The 21,336-nt window shown below is 45.6% G+C and overlaps 1 protein-coding gene across 1 annotated transcript in view; it reads right to left on the reverse strand.

The window, feature by feature from the left end:
• NUP160 (nucleoporin 160) overlaps nucleotides 1-8,507 on the reverse strand; it is a 43,552-nt gene extending 35,045 nt beyond the window's left edge. Inside the window, exons 1-5 of the mRNA XM_052652493.1 lie at nucleotides 8,408-8,507; nucleotides 8,020-8,131; nucleotides 3,075-3,285; nucleotides 2,303-2,525; nucleotides 146-224 (exon numbers count right to left, since the gene is read on the reverse strand). Of these exons, the coding sequence (XP_052508453.1) occupies nucleotides 146-224; nucleotides 2,303-2,525; nucleotides 3,075-3,285; nucleotides 8,020-8,131; nucleotides 8,408-8,507 (725 nt within the window). The remainder of the gene's footprint in view (nucleotides 1-145; nucleotides 225-2,302; nucleotides 2,526-3,074; nucleotides 3,286-8,019; nucleotides 8,132-8,407) is intronic.
• Nucleotides 8,508-21,336: the final 12,829 nt, after the last annotated feature.

The raw sequence follows: 21,336 nt of genomic DNA on the forward strand, positions 1-21,336 counted from the left end.
CGGAGTGCGGTGTTGTGCAGACCCTTCTCCTTTCCAGCATAACGTTTATCTGTCTTGGAGTCAGACTGGAAGCACTAATCGCCGCTGACCAGGGCAAAGGCTCACACTCTTGGGCCCTCTGATTCACCGGCTAGAGACCACTCACCTGATAGCTGTGGGCATCCAGCCTATGAGCAGGCGCTGCATCACTGAACTTTGTTTCAGCTCCACGACTGACACCACCCCTGCAAGACGGAAAACAGGCCAGTGATACCCAAGGCACCCTGTGACCATACTTGGCGAAACCCAAAGACAAAGAGTACGCAACCGTGAACAAGGAATTTATAACGGGTGAGTTTCCTATACCAAGGAAGTCTTAGGCTGTACCTTTTCCATAGATATCTCCTAACTAAAATATTCTGAATCATTATTGGATCAAGAGCAACAGCAGTTTTATATTCCGAGGGGAAATTTTTGCCATTTACAAATGGTAACCCATGTGGCTGCTCAGAAGCAGCACTTCATTCTTTCCAAAAGCAACAATCAGTACCTTTCCTGTGCTAGGCGCAGTTCTAGACGCGAGAGATACAGCAGAAAATACAAGTGAAAACAGTCTTGTCCTCCTGGAACTTAACATTCCACTGAGAGGAAGGGAGAAGCAGACAGTTAACAAAGTAAACAGAACGCATTAAGTGGAGAAAAAGAAAACACAGAAAGGGTACAGTGAATGGGGGGAGGGGTGGCGTGCGTTACAATTTTAAAAAGTGGTCAGATCACCCACTGAGAAAGGACCTAAAGGAATTGAGAGAATGAGCCACAGTGGTAGCTGGGGACAGACTATTCCCACCAAAGCCCTGGAATCAAGACTACAGGGAGAAATATCAACAACCTCAGATATGCAGATGACACCACCCTTATGGCAGAAAGCGAAGAAGAGCCTCTTGATGAAGGTCAAAGAAGAGAGTGAAAAAGCTGGCTTAAAATTCAACATTCAAAAAACTAAGATCATGGCATCCGGTGCCATCACTTCATGGCAAACAGATGGGGAAACAATGGAAACAGTGGCAGACTTTATTTTCTTGGGCTCCAAAATCACTGAGGACAGTGACTGCAGCCATGAAGTTAAAAGACGCTTGCTCCTTGGAAGAAAAGCTATGACCAACCTAGACAGCATATTAAAAAGCAGAGACATTACTGTGCTGACAAAGGTCTGTATAGTCAGAGCTACAGTTCTTCCAGTAGTCATCCATGGATTTGCAAATGGAACGTAAAGAAGGCAGAGCACTGAAGAATTGAAGCTTTTTAACAGTGTTGGAGAAGACTCTTGAGAGCCCCTTGGATGACCAAAGGAGATCAAACCAGTCAATCTTAAAGGAAATCAATCCTAAATAGTCATCAGAAGGACTGATGCTCAAACTGAAGCTCCAATCCTTTGGCCAACAGATGTGAAGAGCCGACTCACTGGAAAACACCCTGACGCTGGGAAAGATTGAAGGCAGAAGGGGACAACAGAGGACGAGATGGTTGGACGGCATCACTGACTCAATGGAAATGAGTGTGAGCAAGCACTGGAAGATGGTGAAGGACCAGGAAGCCTGGTGTGCTGCAGTCCATTGGGTTGCAAAGAGTCGGACACAACTGAGCGACTGAACACCACCAAAGCCCTGAGGCAGATGTGCCTGGTATGTTCAAGGAACTGCCAGAAGACATGTGGCAGGTTTGGAGGAGGGGAGAAAAGAATGAGAAGATGCAGTTAGAGAGGCAGCAGGGCATCGCCCTAAGGACGCTTATGGAGTGAGATGAAGAACAGCCCCGCCCTGAGGGCTTCGAGCAGTGAAATGGCATGACTCAACGTAGGTTTTAAATGTCTCCGTCTGCCTGAGAAGTTTCTGCAGAGGGCTAAGGACAGATCTGGGAAGATAATTAGGAAGCAAATGCAATAGTTCAGGTAAGAGAAGGTGGTAACTTGGAGCATGGTAGCAGCACTGAGCTTCCTTGTTTCAGTTAAACTTATTTTAGTTACAGCACCTCAAACTGAAAATAGACATCAGGCAACTCATCTCTACTAAAGGCCTTAGAATAGGCCATCTTATAGCCACCTGTTTTCCTATATTCCAGTAAGCTGCAGTTCCTCATTCACTGTATGAAATCCCACCCTCTTGGGAAAAACTGTGAAGTGTTAGGGACTCATTAGGAAAGTAATAATGAATTTAGGATGGTTTGGAAGCAGTTCCTGCACTGGATAATGGCCTTGGACTTCTAACATCTGTCTTAATGCCAGTATCTGTTTGAAATTAAATCCATGTTGCATTCCCGTTCTTACCAGGTACGTCATAAGGAGGTAGTTTAAGAACAAAGATCCCCCCAGAGGCAGATGGCAGAGCAAACAGAGCCTCCCCATCATTGCTCAGCCAGGCTGCTGAGGCGGCAGAACCAGGGGAGAGGCCAGGCACTGACGGGATCAGCTGATAGTTGCAAGGATCCCTAAAATCAACTTTTCCAATGTCAGTGAATATTGACTGCATCTGACTTTCGATTGCCAACTCCTGTGGAGAAATGAAAAAGAAAAATCTGTTAAAAACAAAATAAACGAATTTTGCTCAGTTCCTCCCAATTGCTATCAATGTTTTTAAAGTAAAAAATTGTTGAGTTGAAAAAAGCTGCTCTTTTTAATAAAACTATTTTTGTAACTTAGAATGTATTTGATCATTTTAAATAGTAACTAGGAAAGTATGAGGCTTCCCCCGCAGCTCCTCGGTAAAGAATCTGCCTGCAATTCAGGAGATGTGGGGGTCGATCCCTGGGTGGAGAAGATCCCCTGGAGGTGGAAATGGCAACCCGCTCCAGTAATTCCATGGACAGAGGAGCTTGGGCAATTCCACGGACAGAGGAGCCTGGCGGGCTATATTCCATAGGGTCGCAAATGAGCTGATCATGACTTAGCGACTAAAACAACAATGCCAGCACGAAAAGTGTGCTTGGTGAGGGCGAGCAAGGAATCCATCTTTTCTTCAGTTTCAAAGGACACTGCTCTAATACTCAATTTGTGACCAAGTAACTTGAGAAATAAAGGACATTTTACTTAACCAACTTACACTCCTATACATCCGGGAAGGGTGTGGTAAAAGCAATCTATGCACGGTCTGATTGGTCAATATCAAGATCATCACATGATTCTGAGTCTCAGAGACGTGAACTCCTCCGGGTAGAAGGACGCAGTTTTGGAATTTGAGGCGAACTGCATTATTCAACAGATTTATGTCCAGTGACTCTTCCACCAGCTCCAATGTATCTCCAGAGGTTTTCCTATTAAAAACAGACATTTGTAAAAAACAACAAAAAAAAGAGTTTACGCTTTTCTTTCTGATTGTTGCATGGAAATGTATGACAACAGTTTTCAGGTGAACTCTAACTCAAAAATTTTGGATAAGCAAACTCAAATCAATTCTGACATTCCAAACCACATTGTATAGTCTACAAAACACAGCATTATATACAATTCAACTATTATTATATGATTCTCTGTTAAATGGAGACATTTCCAAACTTGATAGTATGTTTAGAACAAAGTGTTAAGTCGCTTTAGTTAGTTCAGACTCTTTGCAACCCTATGGACTGCAGCCCTCCAGGCTTCTCTGTCCACGGGATTCTCCAGGCAAGAATACTGGAGTGGGTTGCCATGCCCTGCTCCAGGGGGGATCTTATCCACAGGTCTATCTTATCTCCCCCCTTGGCAGGGGGGTTCTTTACCACTAGCACCACCTGGGAAACCTTTAGAACAATAGTCAATTCAATTAAACTCCACTAGGATTAAAATTCACACCACACACTCACACCTTATAGTGTAACATGGCCTCTACATATAATCACTATAGCATCAAACTACAGTGATCTTATAAATGTGGGTGTTTCCCTTCTAAAGCTTCCTCCTGCTAGGAAGCAGGAGAGACTCCTGCTCACGTATACCTCTGCTATGCGGTAGCTTCAGAACCACAGACAGCACCATGCTGGCCGTGTCCTAACCAGATCTCATCTACTGCACTACCCGAATCTCCTGTCAGCGGGCTTCCACCTCCGGGATCTAACGCTTCATGATCTGAGGTGGAGCTGATGTCACAATAACCAAGGGCACCGCAGATGTAATGTGCCTGAATCGTCCTGAAACCAGTCCCCCCACCCCAGATCTGTGGGAAAATTGTCTTCTGTGAAACTGGTCCTTGGTGCCAAGAAGCTTGCGGACCACTGCTATGGGCGATCACCTTTGGTTTAACAGCTTTGACTGACGATGATTTCTAAATCTGTATCTTCTTCAGCCCACACTCTCCACTCACCTCCTGACTACTGCCTCAAACTTGCACTTGTATATCAGGGATCTCAAACTACACCTGTCCGAAACAGAATTCCTGGACCCAGCAAACCAGAGAAAACATCTGCTTCACCTCCACTTTTTTCCCAACTCATGGATGGCATCTCTGTAACTTCCAGTTGCTCATGCCAAAAACATGGGGTTCACCCTTGAATTTTTCCTTTCTATATACCCTACATCTGATCCAACACTAAATTCTAACAAAAATCATTTTAAAGCATATCCACTATTAGAAGATTTCTCACAGCCTCTAACAATACCAAACTCATTTTAAGCCACCATCGTCGTTTGTGTGGATTGTGGCACCAACCTCTAATTGGTCTCCCTGCTCCCATCCCTTCCTACTACACTCTGTTCTCAACACAGCAGACAAGCAATCTTTTAAAAACACTGTTATTCATAATACTTCTTCACTTAAAACCCTCCTCTCACTCAAAGTAAAAGTCACAGCCTTGAAATAACTGACAAAACCCTAACCTGCCCCTCGGCTACCTTATTCCTCTATCCTTCATCCTCTCAAGAGGCAGACTTCTGGCCCTTTGCCATTCTTTGAAAACAACACACAAGCTCCTGTCTCGGGATTTTTGCCCTTTTTCTTCAAAGACTCTACCTGAAATCTCAACCCCTGGGTACCCTTATTTCCTCTGCTCAAATGTTAACTTATCACTGGGTCTTGCCCAACTACCCTATGTGAAATATTAAACATAATAATTCCCCTTCTCCCTTCCCTGTTCTCCATTCCACATATCACCTGATGAACTACTGTTTTTTGGGGTTACTGTTATTGATCAGCTTCTGCTGAGAGCAAGGACTGTCTGCTTTATTCCCTGCTATGTTCCCAGTCCCTAAACATTCACCGGAACACATTGTGTGTGTGCAAAGTCACTTCAGTCTGACTCTTTGCAACCCAAAGCCCTACATAGCTTGCCAGGATCCTCTGCCCATGGGATTCTCCAGGCAAGAATACTGCAGTGGGTTGCCATGCCCTCCTCTAGGGGATTTTCCTGACCTAGGGATCGAACTCACATCTCTTGTGTCCCCTGTACTGGCAGGTAGATTCTTTAGCACTGGTGTCGGAACATATTAGGCACTCAAAAATATTTCTGAAATCAATGAGATTTGCACCTCTAACATAGGTCTTTCTTCTGAACCTATAAATTTCAATGCCTACTTGACATTGTCAAAAAGCAACTACACAGACACTTTAATAGCATGTCTAAAAGAACTACTTAACATCTGTCCAAAACCCATCTTCTACATCTCAGAAGATGGCAATCCTTCTGCAGGATATCTGGTCAGTCACACCAAAAGACAGGAACTTGTCCATGCTCCCTCCTTTTCCCTTACCATCCTTTATCCCATAGTCAGTCTATCACCTGGTCCTAATGAAGCTACCCTCTAAGTGTATCTCGAATCCATCTATCTCTGTTTTTCTAGCTACTCCCACAGCTGAGTCACCAACATGTTGAGAGGGCAACAGGCATGAAGGCCAGGGGTCTCCAGGAAATAGCCTGCAAGTGTCAGACATTTTTATCTCTCTTAAGCGGCAGGAGGAAACAAACTATCGATATTTTTTCCTTCTCTATACACATTTAAAAGGAGGTTTCCCTTAAAATACTGTGTTGCCATAATGACACCTGGTTTCACAAGAACTTAACTATTCTCAAACCTAGAGATAACCAATGCCTTTTTCTTATGGAAATGTTTATCTTAAGCTATACTAATATACTATGCACTTACCCCAAACTCTATCTTCACGTTGGTTCTGCCTCTTGGCTTAGAACCTACTTGACAAACCAGTATGTTATACTCAGATATTGTTCCTCTAATCTATGTAAATGAAACTATTTGTATGGTGATCTGCCCTTCTTCAAGATTCAAGTTAATCATTTTATGGCCCAGGATGAACCATCTGGTGCCAAGATTATCCCCAAATGCATCTTATGGGTGAGGGGCCTGGTGCCATTCTGAGTTTTAAGACATTCCTTTCTTTCATTAACAGAATGCTGCTGCTGCTGCTGCTGCTAAGTCGTTTCAGTCGTGTCCAACTCTGTGTGACCCCATAGACGACAGCTCACCAGGCTCCCCCGTCCCTGGGATTCTCCAGGCAAGAACACTGGAGTGGGTTGCCATTTCCTTCTCCAATGCATGAAAGTGAAAAGTGAAAGTGAAGTCATTCAGTTGTGTCCGACTCATAGCGACCCCATGGACTGCAGCCCACCAGGCTCCTCCATCCATGGGATTTTCCAGGCAAGAGTGCTGGAGTGGGTTATATAACATTCAGCTGAAGACTAACAGAGGGGTACTCTTTCTGCACCCTTCTGATGCCTATGTCAGAAGCATTCTCTATCTCCTTTATACTATAATGAAACTTTATTACACAAAAGCTCTGAGCGATCAAACCTCGTCTCTGGCCCTGGATTGAATTCTTCTCCGGGGGCCAAGAATCCCTGCGTCTTTGCGTGATTCAACAACCTTTCAATGTCTTACTTGGTCCATCATAAAAGCAAACTGTTCTTTTGTATTTTACCCATCCATCCCAAATCTATTTTACACAAAGCAGAATGATTATTTTAAAATGTGACTTTGATCATGTTTATAGACTGTCAGTGATTGCTCAACATACTCAGGATAAAATTCACATATCTTGGGGCTTCCCTGGTAGTCTAGTGGTTAAGAATCTGCTTGCCAACTCTTGGGACATCAGCTCGATCCCCGGCCTAGGAAGACTCCACGTGCTACGCAGTAGCTAAGGCCACGCTCTAGAGCCTGTGCTCTGCAACGAAAAGCCGCCGTAATGAGAAGCCCGTGCACCAGAGCAGAGACCAAGCACAGCCTGAGGTCCTTCATGATGAGTCCAGCCTAGCTACTAATCTCAGCATCGCTCACGTCCTCATCCATTTTGCTCATTTGCAGTTAAGCCGCATAGATCTTTAGTCAGTTCCTCAAACCTGTCAAATTCTTTTCACCTCATGGATTTTGAAGATAGTGATCCCACTTGCTCAAATGCTCTCTCCCGCAACACCTTGCTTGGCTAACCTTTCACCCTTCCAATCTCAGGTTAAATGTGACTTACTTTAGGCCTCTCCAGCCCCACCAATAATACTTGGTCTTCCCATTTGCCTCTCAAAACCCTATTCTTCTCCTCTGAGGCAAGAATGAAAAATCTGTATTGATATACCTATGTATGAACATTAGCTTAATGCCTTTTTCCTTCTCAAAACTGCCCCGTGAAAGGTAGGTCCACTTCTCTTACACTGCCACACCTTGCATGATGAAAACGGTGATTGTTTTTGTTAGGCATTTTGTCCCCAGGACACCTAGCAGTGCCTGACAAGTAAAGGCTCAAACACATAGAATGAAAGAAGCTTCATTCATAGAATGAATGTAAAGCACTACAAATACATAATGGGCTCATGTTTAAAAACTGGTCTTTGGGGCTTTAGCCCCTATGCTACATTTCTTCTGCTTTCAGTGTTGCCTGATAGGGTAACTCTTCCAGAACTCTGGGTCTCCTTAATTCTCCACTGATTAAGACAGAAATAGAAAGCAGTCTTTTTTTCTTTTCCTGTCTACAACCACTCGGAAAATGAATGACATCTCAGGGCCAGACAGGAAAATTCAGCCGCCGAACGACCCGACCTTCCAGAGGGCTTGCCAAACACAGCACTCACCAGTGAATGAATCTGTTTCTGGTGACGGAGAACAACTTGCCACTTTCCACATAGTAGAAGCCTCCCGCGCTCTCACTGCATTTCACGGCTCCGGCCGCTGCATTTGCAGTTCCTGTAAAAGGTGAGTGGTCAGCCTGCACACGTGGTTCTCTGGGGATGACACGGACCGAGGTCGCTGAGAAAGCAGAGGAGGACGGACTGACAGTCCATACAGAATGAAAGGGGAGGAAAGAGGAGGCAGCAGGACACTAAGGTAGCTCTGATTCCTGTGCTAACAGGCATGTGGGCTCAGAAGGGTAACGGGGGGGGCGGGGGTTGGGATGGAGAAATCCACAGGAGAGGCCCGAGGGGAAGGTTCGGATCGCGCTCTGCTGGGATGCTGCCGTACCAATGCCGCAGACGGTGAACTCCCGAAAGTGCCTGGGCCTTTCGCGCTCAGCGCCGACGAGCTCCACGAAGCTCCGTTCCACGGCTCCCGCCGCCGCCATCTTCCCGCGCCGCCGCGAGGCCCGACGGGACACCAGCAGGGCCGGGCGAGTGTCGTCACTTCCGGAGGGCGGGGCAGGCGGGCAGGTGGAGAAGCCCGGAGAGGTCGAGGGCGGCCGGATCGTGCGTTGAGGTGTCCATCGAGTTCGCTGGAGATCAGGTGCGCAGGGAGGGAGCCGAGGGAGAAGGGGCTAGGGGAAGCCTGCGGACTCCACCTGAGGAAACCTTTGCGTGGCCGGCTGGGACGCCCCAAGGGGCGGCGCCACATTTCCCGGCGGCCTCGGGGCAGGGGGCGTGGCCGGGTTTGTTTCCATTTTAAAAACGCCGGCGCGGGACGCAGGTCTCAGCCTGCCGGGAGGGGCGAGGTCCTGGGAGGCCCGGCAGACGGGCGCCCTCTGCTGGGTTTCGAGCTTGCGGTCACCTTCCTGAGTCGTGGTGTCTGTCAGTGCATCTCGGCTCTGTCTCCTTTTATTCACCCTTAAGCGAGCCTTGGGGATGGGATGGTGGGTGATGGGGGCGGGGCAGTGAAGGGCAGAGTGTCCTTTTGTGTTGGAATTTTTCCGAGAGACTGTATACGAGTATTTTTGTATAATGAACCGTAATGTATTCTGGTATTCACCCATCTGGAATGGGTGAATTTAACTCAGATGACCATTATATCTACTACTCTGGGCAGAAATCCCTTAGAAGAAATGGAATAGCCATCATGGTCAACGAAAGAGTCCAAAATGCAGTACTTGGATGCAATCTCAAAAACGACAGAATGATCTCTGTTCGTTTCCAAGGCAAGCCATTCAATATCACAGTAATCCAAGCCTATGCCCCAATCAGTAACGCTGAAGAAGCTGAAGTTGAATGGTTCTATGAAGACCTACAAGACCTTTTAGGACTAACACCCACAAAAGATGTCCTTTTTATTATAGGGGACTGGAATGCAAAAGTAGGAAGTCAAGAAACACCTGGAGTAACAGGTAAATTTGGCCTTGGAGTATGGAATGAAGCAAGGCAAAGGCTAATAGAGTTTTGCTAAGAGAATGCACTGGTCATAGCAAACACCCTCTTCCAACAAGACGAGACTCTACACATGGACATCACCAGATGGTCAACACCGAAATCAGATTGATTATATTCTTTGCAGCCAAAGATGGAGAACCTCTATACAGTCAGCAAAAACAAGACCGAGAGCTGACTGTGGCTCAGATCATGAACTCCTTATTGCCAAATTCAGACTTAAATTGAAGAAAGTGGAGAAAACCACTAGACCATTCAGGTATGACCTAAATCAAATCCCTTATGGTTATACAGTAGAAATGAGAAATAGATTTAAGGGACTAGATCTGATAGAGTGCCTGATGAACTATGGACAGAGGTTCGTGACATTGTACAGGAGACAGGGATCAAGACCATCCCCAAGAAAAAGAAATGCAAAAAAGCAAAATGGCTGTCTGAGATGCCTTACAAATACCTGTGTAAAGAGAAACGAAAAGCAAAGAAAAAAGGAAAGATATAAGCATCTGAATGCAGAGTTCCAAAGAATAGCAAGGAGAGATAAGAAAGCCTTCCTCAGTGATCAGCGCAAAGAAACAGAGGAAAGCAACAGAATGGGAAAGACTAGAGATCTCTTCAAGAAAATTAGAGATACCAAGGGAACATTTCATGCAAAGATGGGCTTGATAAAGGACAGAAATGGTATGGAACTAAGCAGAAGATATTAAGAGGGGGCAAGAATACACGGAAGAATTGTACAAAATAGAGCTTCACGACCCAGATAATCATGATGGTGTGATCACTCACCTAGAGCCAGACATCCTCGAATGTGAAGTCAAGTGGGCCTTAGAACTAACTATGAACAAAGCTAGTTAAGGTGATGGAATTCCAGTTGAGCTATTTCAAATCCTGAAAGATAATGCTGTGAAAGTGCTGCACTCAATATGCCAGCAAATTTGGAAAACTCAGCAGTGGCCACAGGACTGGAAAAGGTCAGTTTTCATTCCAATCCCAAAGAAAGGCAATGCCAAAGAATACTCACACTACTGCACAATTGCACTCATCTCACACACTAGTAAAGTAATGCTCAAAATTCTCCAAGCCAGGCTTCAGCAGTACGTGAACTGTGAACTTCCAGATGTTCAAGCTGGTTTTTAAAAAGGCAGAGGAACCAGAAATCAAATTGCCAACATCTGCTGGATCATGGAAAAAGCAAGAGAGTTCCAGAAAAACACCTATTTCTGCTTTATTGACTATGCCAAAGCCTTTGACTGTGTGAATCACAATAAACTGTGGAAAATTCCGAAAGAGATGGGAATACCAGACCACCTGACCTGCCTCTTGAGAAACCTATATGCAGGTCAGGAAGCAATAGTTAGAACTGGACATGGAACAACAGGCTGGTTCCAAATAGGAAAAGGAGTATGTCAAGGCTGTATATTGTCACCCAGCTTATTTAACTTATATGCAGAGTACGTCATGAGAAACGCTGGGCTGGAAGAAGCACAAGCTGGAAACAAGATTGCTGGGAGAAATATCAATAACCTCAGATATGCATGTGACACCACCCTAATGGCAGAAAGTGAAGAGGAACTAAAAAGCCTCTTGATGAAAGTGAAAGAGGAGAGTGAAAACATCGGCTTAAAGCTCAACATTCAGACAACTAAGATCATGGCATCTAGTCCTGTCACTTCATGGGAAATAGATGGGGAAACCGTGGAAACAGTGTCAGACTTTATTTTGGGGGCTCCAAAATCACTGCAGATGGTGACTTCAGCCATGAAATTAAAAGATGCTTACTCCTTGGAAGGAAAGTTATGACCAACCTAGATAGCATATTCAAAAGCAGAGATATTACCTTGCTAACAAAGGTCCATCTAGTCAAGGCTATGGTTTTTCCAGTGCTCATGTATGGATGTGAGAGTTGGATGGTGAAGAAAGCTGAGTGCCGAAGAATTGATGCTTTTGAACTGTAGTGTTGGAGAAGACTCGTGAGAGTCCCTTGGACTGCAAGGAGATCCAACCAGTCCATCCTAAAGGAGATCAGTCCTGTGTGTTCATTGGAAGGACTGATGCTGAAGCTGAAACTCCAATACTTTGGTCACCTCTTGCAAAGAGTTGACTCATTGGAAAAGAGCCTGATGCTGGGAGGGATTGGGGGCAGGAGGAGAAGGGGACGACAGAGGATGAGATGGCTGGATGGTATCACCAACTCGATGGACATGAGTTTGAGTGAACTCCGGGAGTTGGTGATGGACAGGGAGGCCTGGCGTGCTGCGATTCATGGGGTCGCAAAGAGTCGGACATGACTGAGCAACTGAACTGAACTGAATGTATTCAGGTAAACATTGGTGCTGCTCCCTGCTGGAATTACATAAATGCTGCTCACTTGCATAGGTGAAAGGAATTTGCCGTTTCTTCCATTTGTGATTTGGGTGTTTGGAAGATACTCTGGCTTTAGTTGTATATAGGGCAGAGTAGGGGGCTTACCCAGTGGCTCAGCAGTGAAGAATCCACCTGCAATACAAGGAGGTATGGGTTCCATCCCTGGGTTGGGAAGATCCCTTGGAGGAGGACATGGCAACCCACTCCAGTATTCTTGCCTGGAGAATTCTATAGACAGAAGATCCTGATTTGCTGCAGTCCATAGGGTCACAATGGGGTAAGGTTGGCCATGGGGTCACAGTGGGGTAAGTCCATGGGGTCACAATGGGGTAAGGTTGTTCATGGGATCACAATGGGCTAAGTCCATGGGGTTACGTCCACCTTACCTGTCTCCTGAGAAATCTGTACGCAGGTCAAGAAGCAGCAGTTAGAACCGGGCATGGAACAAACAACTGGTTCAAAATTGGGAAAGGAATAGGTCAAGGCTTTGTTTTGTCATCTGGCTTATTTAACTTACATATAGAGTACATCATGCGAAATGGTGGGCTGGATGAAGCACAAGGTAGAATCAAGATTTCTGGGAGAAATATCAATAACCTCAGATTTGCAGATGACACCACCCTTATGGCAGAAAGCAAAGAAAAACTAAAGAGCCTCTTGATGAAAGTGAAAGAGGAGAGTGAGAAAGTTGGCTTAAAACTCAACATTAAAAAAAGAAGCTCACGGCATCCAGTCCCATCCCTTCATGGCAAATAGATGGGGAAACAATGGAAACAGTGACAGACTTTTTTTTGGCAGGCTCCAAAAATCAGTGCAGATGGTGAGTGTAGCCATGAAATTAAAAGACGCTTAGTCCTTGGAAGAAAAGCTATGACCAACTTAGATAGCATATTAGAAAGCAGAGACATTACTTTGCCAACAAAAGTCCATCTAGTCAAGGCTATGGTTTTTCCAGTAGTCATGTATGGATGTGAGAGTTGGGCTGTGAAGAAAGCTGAGTGCTGAAGAATTGATGCATTTGAACTGTGGTGTTGGAGAAGACTCTTGAGAGTCCCTTGGACTGCAAGGAGATGCAACCAGTCCATCCTAAAGGAGATGAGTCCTGAATATTCATTGGAAGGACTGATGCTGAAGCTGAAACTCCAATACTTTGGCCACTTCATGCGAAGAGTTAACTCTGGATAAGACCCTGATTCTGGGAAAGATTGAAGAAAGGAAGAGAAGGGGATGACAGAGAATAAGATGTTTGGATGGCATGTCTGATTCAATGGACATGAGTTTCAGCAAGCTCCGGGATTTGGTGATGGTCAGGGAAGCCTGGTGTGCTGCAGTCCATGAGGTCGCAAAGAGTCAGACATGACAGCTGAGCTGAACTGATGGGGTCACAAGAGTCAGACAACTGAACACAGCACAGGGTAAAGTAAATGTTCAGTTTTGGGGGAAAATAGTCCTTTGCAGGGGGAAAAGGTATTTTTCCCCCTACTAGTTAACATTTGTTAAGCACTTCTATTGTTTCTTGTTATTACCAGTGACCGCAACCCTTCGCTGGCATTCTGTTTCATTCCTCTATTGTAACTGCTCTCCACTGATTTTCCAGCTCACTCCTGCTAGTGAAATGGAGCAGGACCCTATGCTCCTTACCATACACCCCCCGCCCCATCCCCCACCACCACTATGTCCCCTGCCTGCCTTTTGACTGTGCAAAACTGTAGTCAAAAAATAAGTTTAATCAGAGAATTGAGAAATGCAGAAACAAAGGAAAACAGTTAAAAGAGACTAAATAATAATGTAGTCGTTAAGCACAGACAAGGACCTTTAGTTCTTTCTCAAGGGCTATAGATAATATTCTGAGCCATATCCTGGGAGCTGTCTTACAGATACTAAAACACCAGGTGGAGAAGTTAGCGACGTGATGACCAGACCATACCCAGGACACGAGTTGCCACAATTCCAAGAACTGGCCACAAAGAAATGAGAACAAAGGGACCCTGGACCTGAAGATTAACTGTACTGAAAACAATCAAGATGATGCTGGTCAGAGCACTGAAAACCAATCTGAAGATGACTGTTAGAGATGACTGTGCTGTTTCTGCATATAGCCACCGCCCCCCTCTGTCTAGAAAAGCTCTCACCCTGTTCTTGTGGAGGGGGTGAGGGGAGTCAGCCTTTGGACAGATGTCTGCCACCCTCCCCCCACAGTTGCCAGCATCTGAAATAAAGCAAACTTTCCTTACCACCAACCTGGCCTGTTTGTTGTCTTTTGAGCGGCGAGCAGCCGGGCCCCACAAACTCCTTTCAGTAACGCCAGGACACCCACTCTAGCAGTGCAGCCCTCTGGCCCACCTGCAGTGCCCTGTTCCTGTCACCTTTCACTGCCTTTCCCTTCTTGCTCTTCACACCTGTTTGCCAGGGAACTGGAAAGAGTCTTGGGAAACAAATTTGCTTTGGGAGAGAAGGAACCTGTTACCACCTAATGCCATGGGGCCTAACTGTAGGGGCGGGGGGAGCATTCTGGGTGTGGTGTGGTTTTATCTCCCTCCCCAGTCCCACTGGACTTAACTCTGAGGCCTGTGGAGGCAGAATGGGGGACTAGAATGAGAAAGAGACCAAGTTCATTACCAATTCTATGAACCATTGAGGGTTCACAGATGCTCCGCTGAGACTGCTCTCACAGAGAGAGCCAGCATTCCCGCCCCCACCAAATAAACGACCCCAGAGCAGTTTAAAGGCTTTCCAGAAATCTGGTGATCAAAGGGGTGGAATGAGTACCTGGCAAGAGCTGGGGTCTAGTGTAGGTGGTCCCCAAAGGAGACGAGCCTATCCAGTACAGCATCTCTCTTCTCGGGGGAGTATTTTAATCCCTTTTTAAAAAAAAGTTATTGAAGTATAGTTGATTTATAATGTGCTAATTTCTGATATACAGCAAAGTGATTCAGTTATACATACGAAAAAAGTGTTAGTTGCTCAGTCATGTCTGACTCTTTGTGACCCCATGGACTGTAACCCACCAGGCTCCTCTGTCCATGGCATTCTCCAGGCAGGAATCCTGGAGTGGGTAGCTATTCCTTACTCCAGAGGATCTTCCTGACCCAGGAATGGAACCTAGGTCTCTGGCATTGCAGGCGGATCCTTTACTGTCTGAACCACCAGGGAAGCTCATTTATTATAAGCTCATTCTTATTCTTTTCTGTTACGGTTTATCATAGGATATTGAATATAGTTCCCCGTGCTATACGGTAAGACATTGTTGTTTATTAGCAATTTTAAACAGTTGATAGAGTACTTGTACTGTTTAGAAATGGATTATTTCAGAAGCAGATTATTTCATGAATATAGAGATCCCCTGAGAACCGTCAGAAGTTTGAGGGACTCTTCAGCAGGGACTGAGTAGGTGGGGGCAGAAGTCAGTAGAATTTGTTCACTTTTTTAATGTAACTATGCTTTTTACCCATGGGATGGGGAAACTTGAGTTTTGTGCTGTTTGGTAAGAATTTTCTATTGCTGATTAACAAATTACTGCAGATTTAGTGGCTTAAACAATACTCTGATCTCACAGTTCTATAGAAGTCCAACAAGGGTCTCATGGGCCTAATATCATGATGTCTGTAAGGCTGTATTCTTTCTGGAGACAAAAAAGAGAATCTCTTTTCTTGTCTTTTCCAGCTTCTAGAGATCAGCACATTCCTTGGCTGTCGACACCCTTTTTTCATCTTCAAAGCCAGCAATGTCATCTCTGTCTCTGATCTCTGAGAAAGGTTCTCTGCGTCTAAGGACTCATGTGGTTAGGTTGAGCTCACCCAGATAATCCAGAGTAATCTCTGCATCTCTAAATACGTAAACTGAATCATGTCTGCAAGGTTCCTTTTGCCATGTCGGGTAGCATAATCACAAGTTACAGGGGTTAGGGTGTGGACATCTCTCTTGGGAGGGGACATTATTTATGATTTTACTAATTATATCATGTTCTAATTTCATTCTCATCACTTCCCTTGTGAAGTAGTATTATCCCTGTAAGGTAGATGACTTTTCTGAAGCGCTTGTTAAAAATACAGTTTCTGTCCATTGGCATCACCTTAACCTGGAATTCAGTCTTAGCGTTGCTCACTAATAAGGACAACCAGATGTAGAGTGCCTCCTTCTGAGATGTTATATGGGAGACCTTTTGTTTATGTCAATGACCTCTTTCTAGATCCAGAGACTCAAAGCCTCTGATCTTACACTATGGCCATTGGGTACTTCCAACAAGAAAGGCGCTTGGAGGGTGTCAACCGGGACCCAGAAGGACTCTGAGGGACTGCCGCTATAAGCCCCAGGGATTCAAGTACTAACTAGGGTTTGGAAAGGTGGGTCCCTAAAGGCTCAACTCCAGCCCACATGGACGACCCCTACCCTGTAATACTTTCTACGCCTAAAAAAATTGTCCTACCCATCCCTCTTGGCTTCCCCTTTTTTATCCATCTCCTCCTCTTGGTTGTGCCCTGTGTAAAACAGGGCTTGTACCCACCACCAATCAAGAAAGGAATTGAAATGGGCATATGCTGAAGGCCAGTTGACAGTTGCAAGTTATATAACTATAGGCTCTGTTGTGCACACCTTCCCATAATTCAGTCTATTATAATCAGATGTATGTACATATAGGATATTAGTGACCCCTTAGTGGGCTCCTAGCTGCCTACGTTTACTTGAGGAAGCCCCTGTGGTTAGTTTGCACTGTGTGCCCAGGGTGCATATGCAGGAGTTGGAAGAGTCTCTGTGGTTATTTTTGTAGCATATCTGTGAGCTCTCCTGGGTGTGTCTGGGATGGGGTTTAGAGATTGCATGCATCCTGTTGGCTAGGCTAGGCCACCCCTGTTGCTCATGCCTAACTGTCTTGATATAAAATGAAAGACACATTACCTCTAAGGCATCTTTTGTTCTTTTGGCCGCACTCCCAGGCTTGCAGGATTTTAGCCCCCCAACCAGGGATTGAACCTGGGCCCTCGGCAGTGAAAGCATGGAGTCCTAACCCCTGGACCACCAGGGAATCTCCTGCAAGGCAGTTTTAAACAACTTTTTTTAAAATAATTTTTTTGTTTGTTTATTTTTCGGCTGTGCTGTGTCTGTTCCTGTGTGGGCTTTCTCTGGTTGTGGTGCTCGGGCTTCTCATCGCAGTGGTTTCTCTTGTTTCAGAGCGTGGGCTCCAGGGCACACCGGCTTCAGTAGCTGTGGTTCTCAGCTGTAGAGCGCAGGCTGGGTAGTTGTGGCACCTGGGCTTAGTTGTTCTCAGTCACATAGGATCTTCCCAGACCGGGGATCGAATCGGTGTCCCCTGCCCTGCAAGGCAGACTCTTAACCTCTGAACTACCATGGAAGCCCCACAACTTTCTTAACACAGTCTTCACATACCGTAAAATCCCCGCCTCTAAACTGTGCCATTCAGTGACTTTGGGGTATTCATATAGTCATGTAACAGTCGCCACAATCTCATTTGGGAACATTTTTTCACCCCTAAAAGACATTGACCATTTCCGCCTCCTCAGCCCTTGGAAACTGCTAATCCACTTATGTTTCTATAGATTTAGCTATACTACATTTATATATTTCTCCCGGCAATCTTGATTCCAGCTTGTAACTCATCCAGCCCAGCATTTCACATGATGTGCTCTGCATGTAAGTTAAATAAACAGGATGACAATAAACAGCCTTGTCATACTCCTTTCTCAATCCTGAATCAGTCAGTTGTTCCATACAAGGTTCTAACTATTGCTTCTAAAGAACCTCTTCGTAAGGGTGAAGAATGAGAGTGAAAAACTGGCTTAAAACTCAATATTAAAAAAACTAAGATCATGGCATTGGGTCTCATCACTTCATGACAGATAGAAGGGAAAAGATAGAAGCAGTGACAGAGTCCCTCTTCTTGGGCTCTAAAATCACTGTGGATGGTGGCTGCAGCCCTGAATTAGAAGACAGTTGCTTCTTGGCAGGAAAGCTATGACAAACCTAGACAATGTATTGAAAAGCAAAGACATCACTTTGCCAACAAAGGCCCGTGTAGTTGAAAGGTTGTTGCTAAACCATGAAAGACGCCAGGATTCTTGGCCTCTGGAGAAGAATTCAATCCGGGGCCAGAGACAAGGCTTCATCGCCCAGAGCTTTGGTGTAATAAAGTTTTATTAAAGTATAAAAGAGAGAAAGCTTCTGACACAGACATCAGAAGGGGGTTAGAAAGAGGGCCCCCCCACCCCCCGCTAGTCTTTAGCTGGATGTTATATAGCTACTAGCAGTCGGCTAATTAAAGAAACGAAATGTCTCAAAACTCAGAGAATGGCACCAGCCCCCTCACCCACAAGATGCGTTTTGAGATAACCCTGGCACCAGGTGAGTCATCCTGGGCCATAAAACCATTGACATGAATCTTGAAGAAAGGCAGATTTCCATACAAATACACAGTTTCATTAACATGGATTAGGAGAACAATGCAGGAGTATCACATACTGGTTTGTCAAGTCGGTTCTGAGCCTTTAGGCGGAACCGGAACCAACTTGAAGACAGAGTCTGGGGTAAATACACAGCACATTCACATAGCTTAAGACAAACATTTCCATAAGAAAAATGCATTGGTTAGCTCAAGGTTTGAGAAAAGTTAAGTTCAGGTAGAACCAGGTGTCATTATGGCAACACAGAATTTTAAGAAAAACCTCTTTTTAAATTTGTATAGAGAAGGGGAAAAATGTAACACTAGTTTGTTTCCTCCTGCTGCTTAAGAGAGAGAGAAGAAATGTCTGACACTTGCAGCCTATCTCCCCCATTTGGAAACCCCTGGCCTTCCTGCCTGTTACCGTCTCATAGTCAAGGCTGTGGTCTTTCCAGTAGTCATGTACGGATGTGAGAACTGGACTGTAAAGAAGGCGGAGCACCAAAGAATTGATGCTTTTGAACTGAGGTTTTGGAGAAGACTCTTGAGTCCCCTGGACAGGGAGATCAAACGAGTCAATCTTAAAGGAAATCAACCCTGAATACTCCTTGGAAGGACTGATAATGAAGCTGAAGCTCCAATCCTTTTGTCACCTGATGTGAAGAGCTGACTCTTTGGAAAAGACCCTAAAGGTGGGAAAGATTGAAGGCTGGAGAAGAGGGCAACAGAGGCTGAAATGATTGGATGGCATCACTGATTCAATGGGCAAGAACTTGGGCAAACTCCAGGAGATGGTAAGGGACAGGGAGGCCTGGTGTGCTGCACTCCATGGGGTCTTGAAAAGTCTGACTTCGCAACTGAACAACATATTCACACATACACACACACACATCAGTTGCTGGACGTTTGGGTTATTTGCACTTTTTGGCTATTATGAATAATGCTGCTATGAACATATGGAGTATTCTTACATTTAATTCATACTGTGGCAGGCAGAATAATGCCCCCCCACCCACCCCATATGTCTACTTCCGTATCCCTGGAACCCGTGACCTTACATGGCAGGACTTTGTACTACGTATAAGTACAGTAAGGATCTAGAGATGGTAAGGTGAGCCTGGATCATGCAGGTGGGCCCTGTCTAATCACATAGCCCTTAAAAAGAGAACACCTCCCTGCTGAGGTTGGAAAGACGAGAGGACCGAGGAAAGGCCAGAGTTATTTGAAATGACTGGCATGTAAAGGTGGAGATGGGGCCATGAGTGTGGTCAGTCTCCAGAGGCTGCAAAAAGCAGACACAGATTCTACCCTCGAGTCACCAGAAAGGAGTGAAACCCTGCACACCCTGATGTTGGCTCACTGAGTTTTGCTCTCAGCTAAAGGGAGCGGCCTGGCCTGTGGTTATGCCCCCTGCATCCAGTGAGTGGTCAGTGTGGGGAGTGTGAAGGTCTCACCTCCTGGGTTGGATCTGGAACGACCCTGAGGGACCATCTCCACTCCAGGGCAGCGAGTGGAAATATCTGAGGCTCCAGCTTCTCTTTCTGTCCATCCTGCCTCTCTCTGTCCCTTCAAGGTGCTCGTTCTGAGAGCACTCTCCGGCAAATGTCCTGCATGCGGATCTCTGCCTCGGAGTGTCTCCTCTGGGAACCCTGCAGGAGACATCCACTCACGCATCAGGTCTTGCCTGAAGATAAGCAGCCAGCTGGGAACCAGCAGGGAAAAAGTTGCAAAGGGAGGATCTTTTCTAAATTCCAAAATTGGTGATGCAATACTGGAAAGAACCTCAGCTGGACAGTAGAAGACCGGGGTTCAAGGTCTGGCTCTGTCCCAGCTCACCTCTTGTCACCTGGGAAGTCCCCCCAGGTCACTTGAGTGCCCCAGGGTCTCTGTCTCAGCTACTTAGGAGAGGGTGTTGTACTCATTGACCTTGAAGCTCTTTCCTGGCACTAAAGCTCTCGCATCTGTGGTCTGAAAGTCAGACAGAGGCTGGATCTTCAGCTTCATCTCTCCTTAATTTCCAAGCTCAGAACTGAGCCCACTCCAGGCGCTCCCAGGGTCTGAGGACTGGCATGTCCTCCCTGAGTCAAAATTGACAACCTGTGACCTCTGTGCCACTTAGAACAGACAATGATAATTTCTTACGTACTTGTCTATCACAGTGCTTTCCATACACTGCATTTTCTCACTCCTATGATGTGTACTTAAATTTTTTTTAATGTATAAAAAAACAATAAAAAAAGATTTAAAATTTTGTTACATAGTAAATGGCTGAACAGATAAATTAATAAAATACTTAAAAAAATAAGAATGTGTCATACAATCCACATGCCTATTTAATGTAGTCATGTTTCTTTCTTTATTTTTTTTTTTCCAAAAAAAGCAGTTCTTTCAAAATAGTGAAGTGGAAAAGCCTTGAGCTTAGCCTCTTCTCATGGACACACCAAAATCTCAACTAACTGCTGGACAGCCATCGATAAAAAAGGCCGGAGCCTGCCAAAGCAGATCGTCTACATCTGAAGGCATAAAGAAGTGGCGACAAGATGGTAGGAGGGTTGTCCCTGTAAGATAATCAACCCCTTGTCACCCCCACCCACTGGAGAATAATTGTATTACAGGCGCTCTCCCACAGGAGTGAGAGTCCTGAGGCCCACGTGAGGCTTCCTTCCAGAGGCTACCTTCCAACCCGAGGGTCTGGCATCGGGAAGAGCATTAGGATTTGAAGGCCAGCAGGGCTTAATTGCAGGAGCGCCACAGGGCCGGGGGAGACAGACTTAACTCTTCAAGGGATTGCACAAAATCTCACGTGCACTGGGATCGAGGACAAAAGCAACCATTTCATAGAAGCCTGGAGCAGACCTACCTGATGGTCTTGGAAGGTCTCCTGGGGTGGTGGGGTGCAGCTGTGGCTCCTGCTGGGGTCCAAAAGCTGGTGGCAGATATTTTGGGGGTTATTCTTCTGCATGAACTCTCCTTGAGGCAGGCATCTTGCTTGGGTCCTTAGCAGCAACACCTGGCTCCACTCAGCAGCCTGTAGGCTTCAGAGCTGGATGCCTCAGGCCAGACAA

The sequence above is a fragment of the Budorcas taxicolor genome, chromosome 15, assembly GCF_023091745.1.
Source record: "Budorcas taxicolor isolate Tak-1 chromosome 15, Takin1.1, whole genome shotgun sequence".
In the NCBI taxonomy this organism is placed as follows: Eukaryota; Metazoa; Chordata; class Mammalia; order Artiodactyla; family Bovidae; genus Budorcas; species Budorcas taxicolor.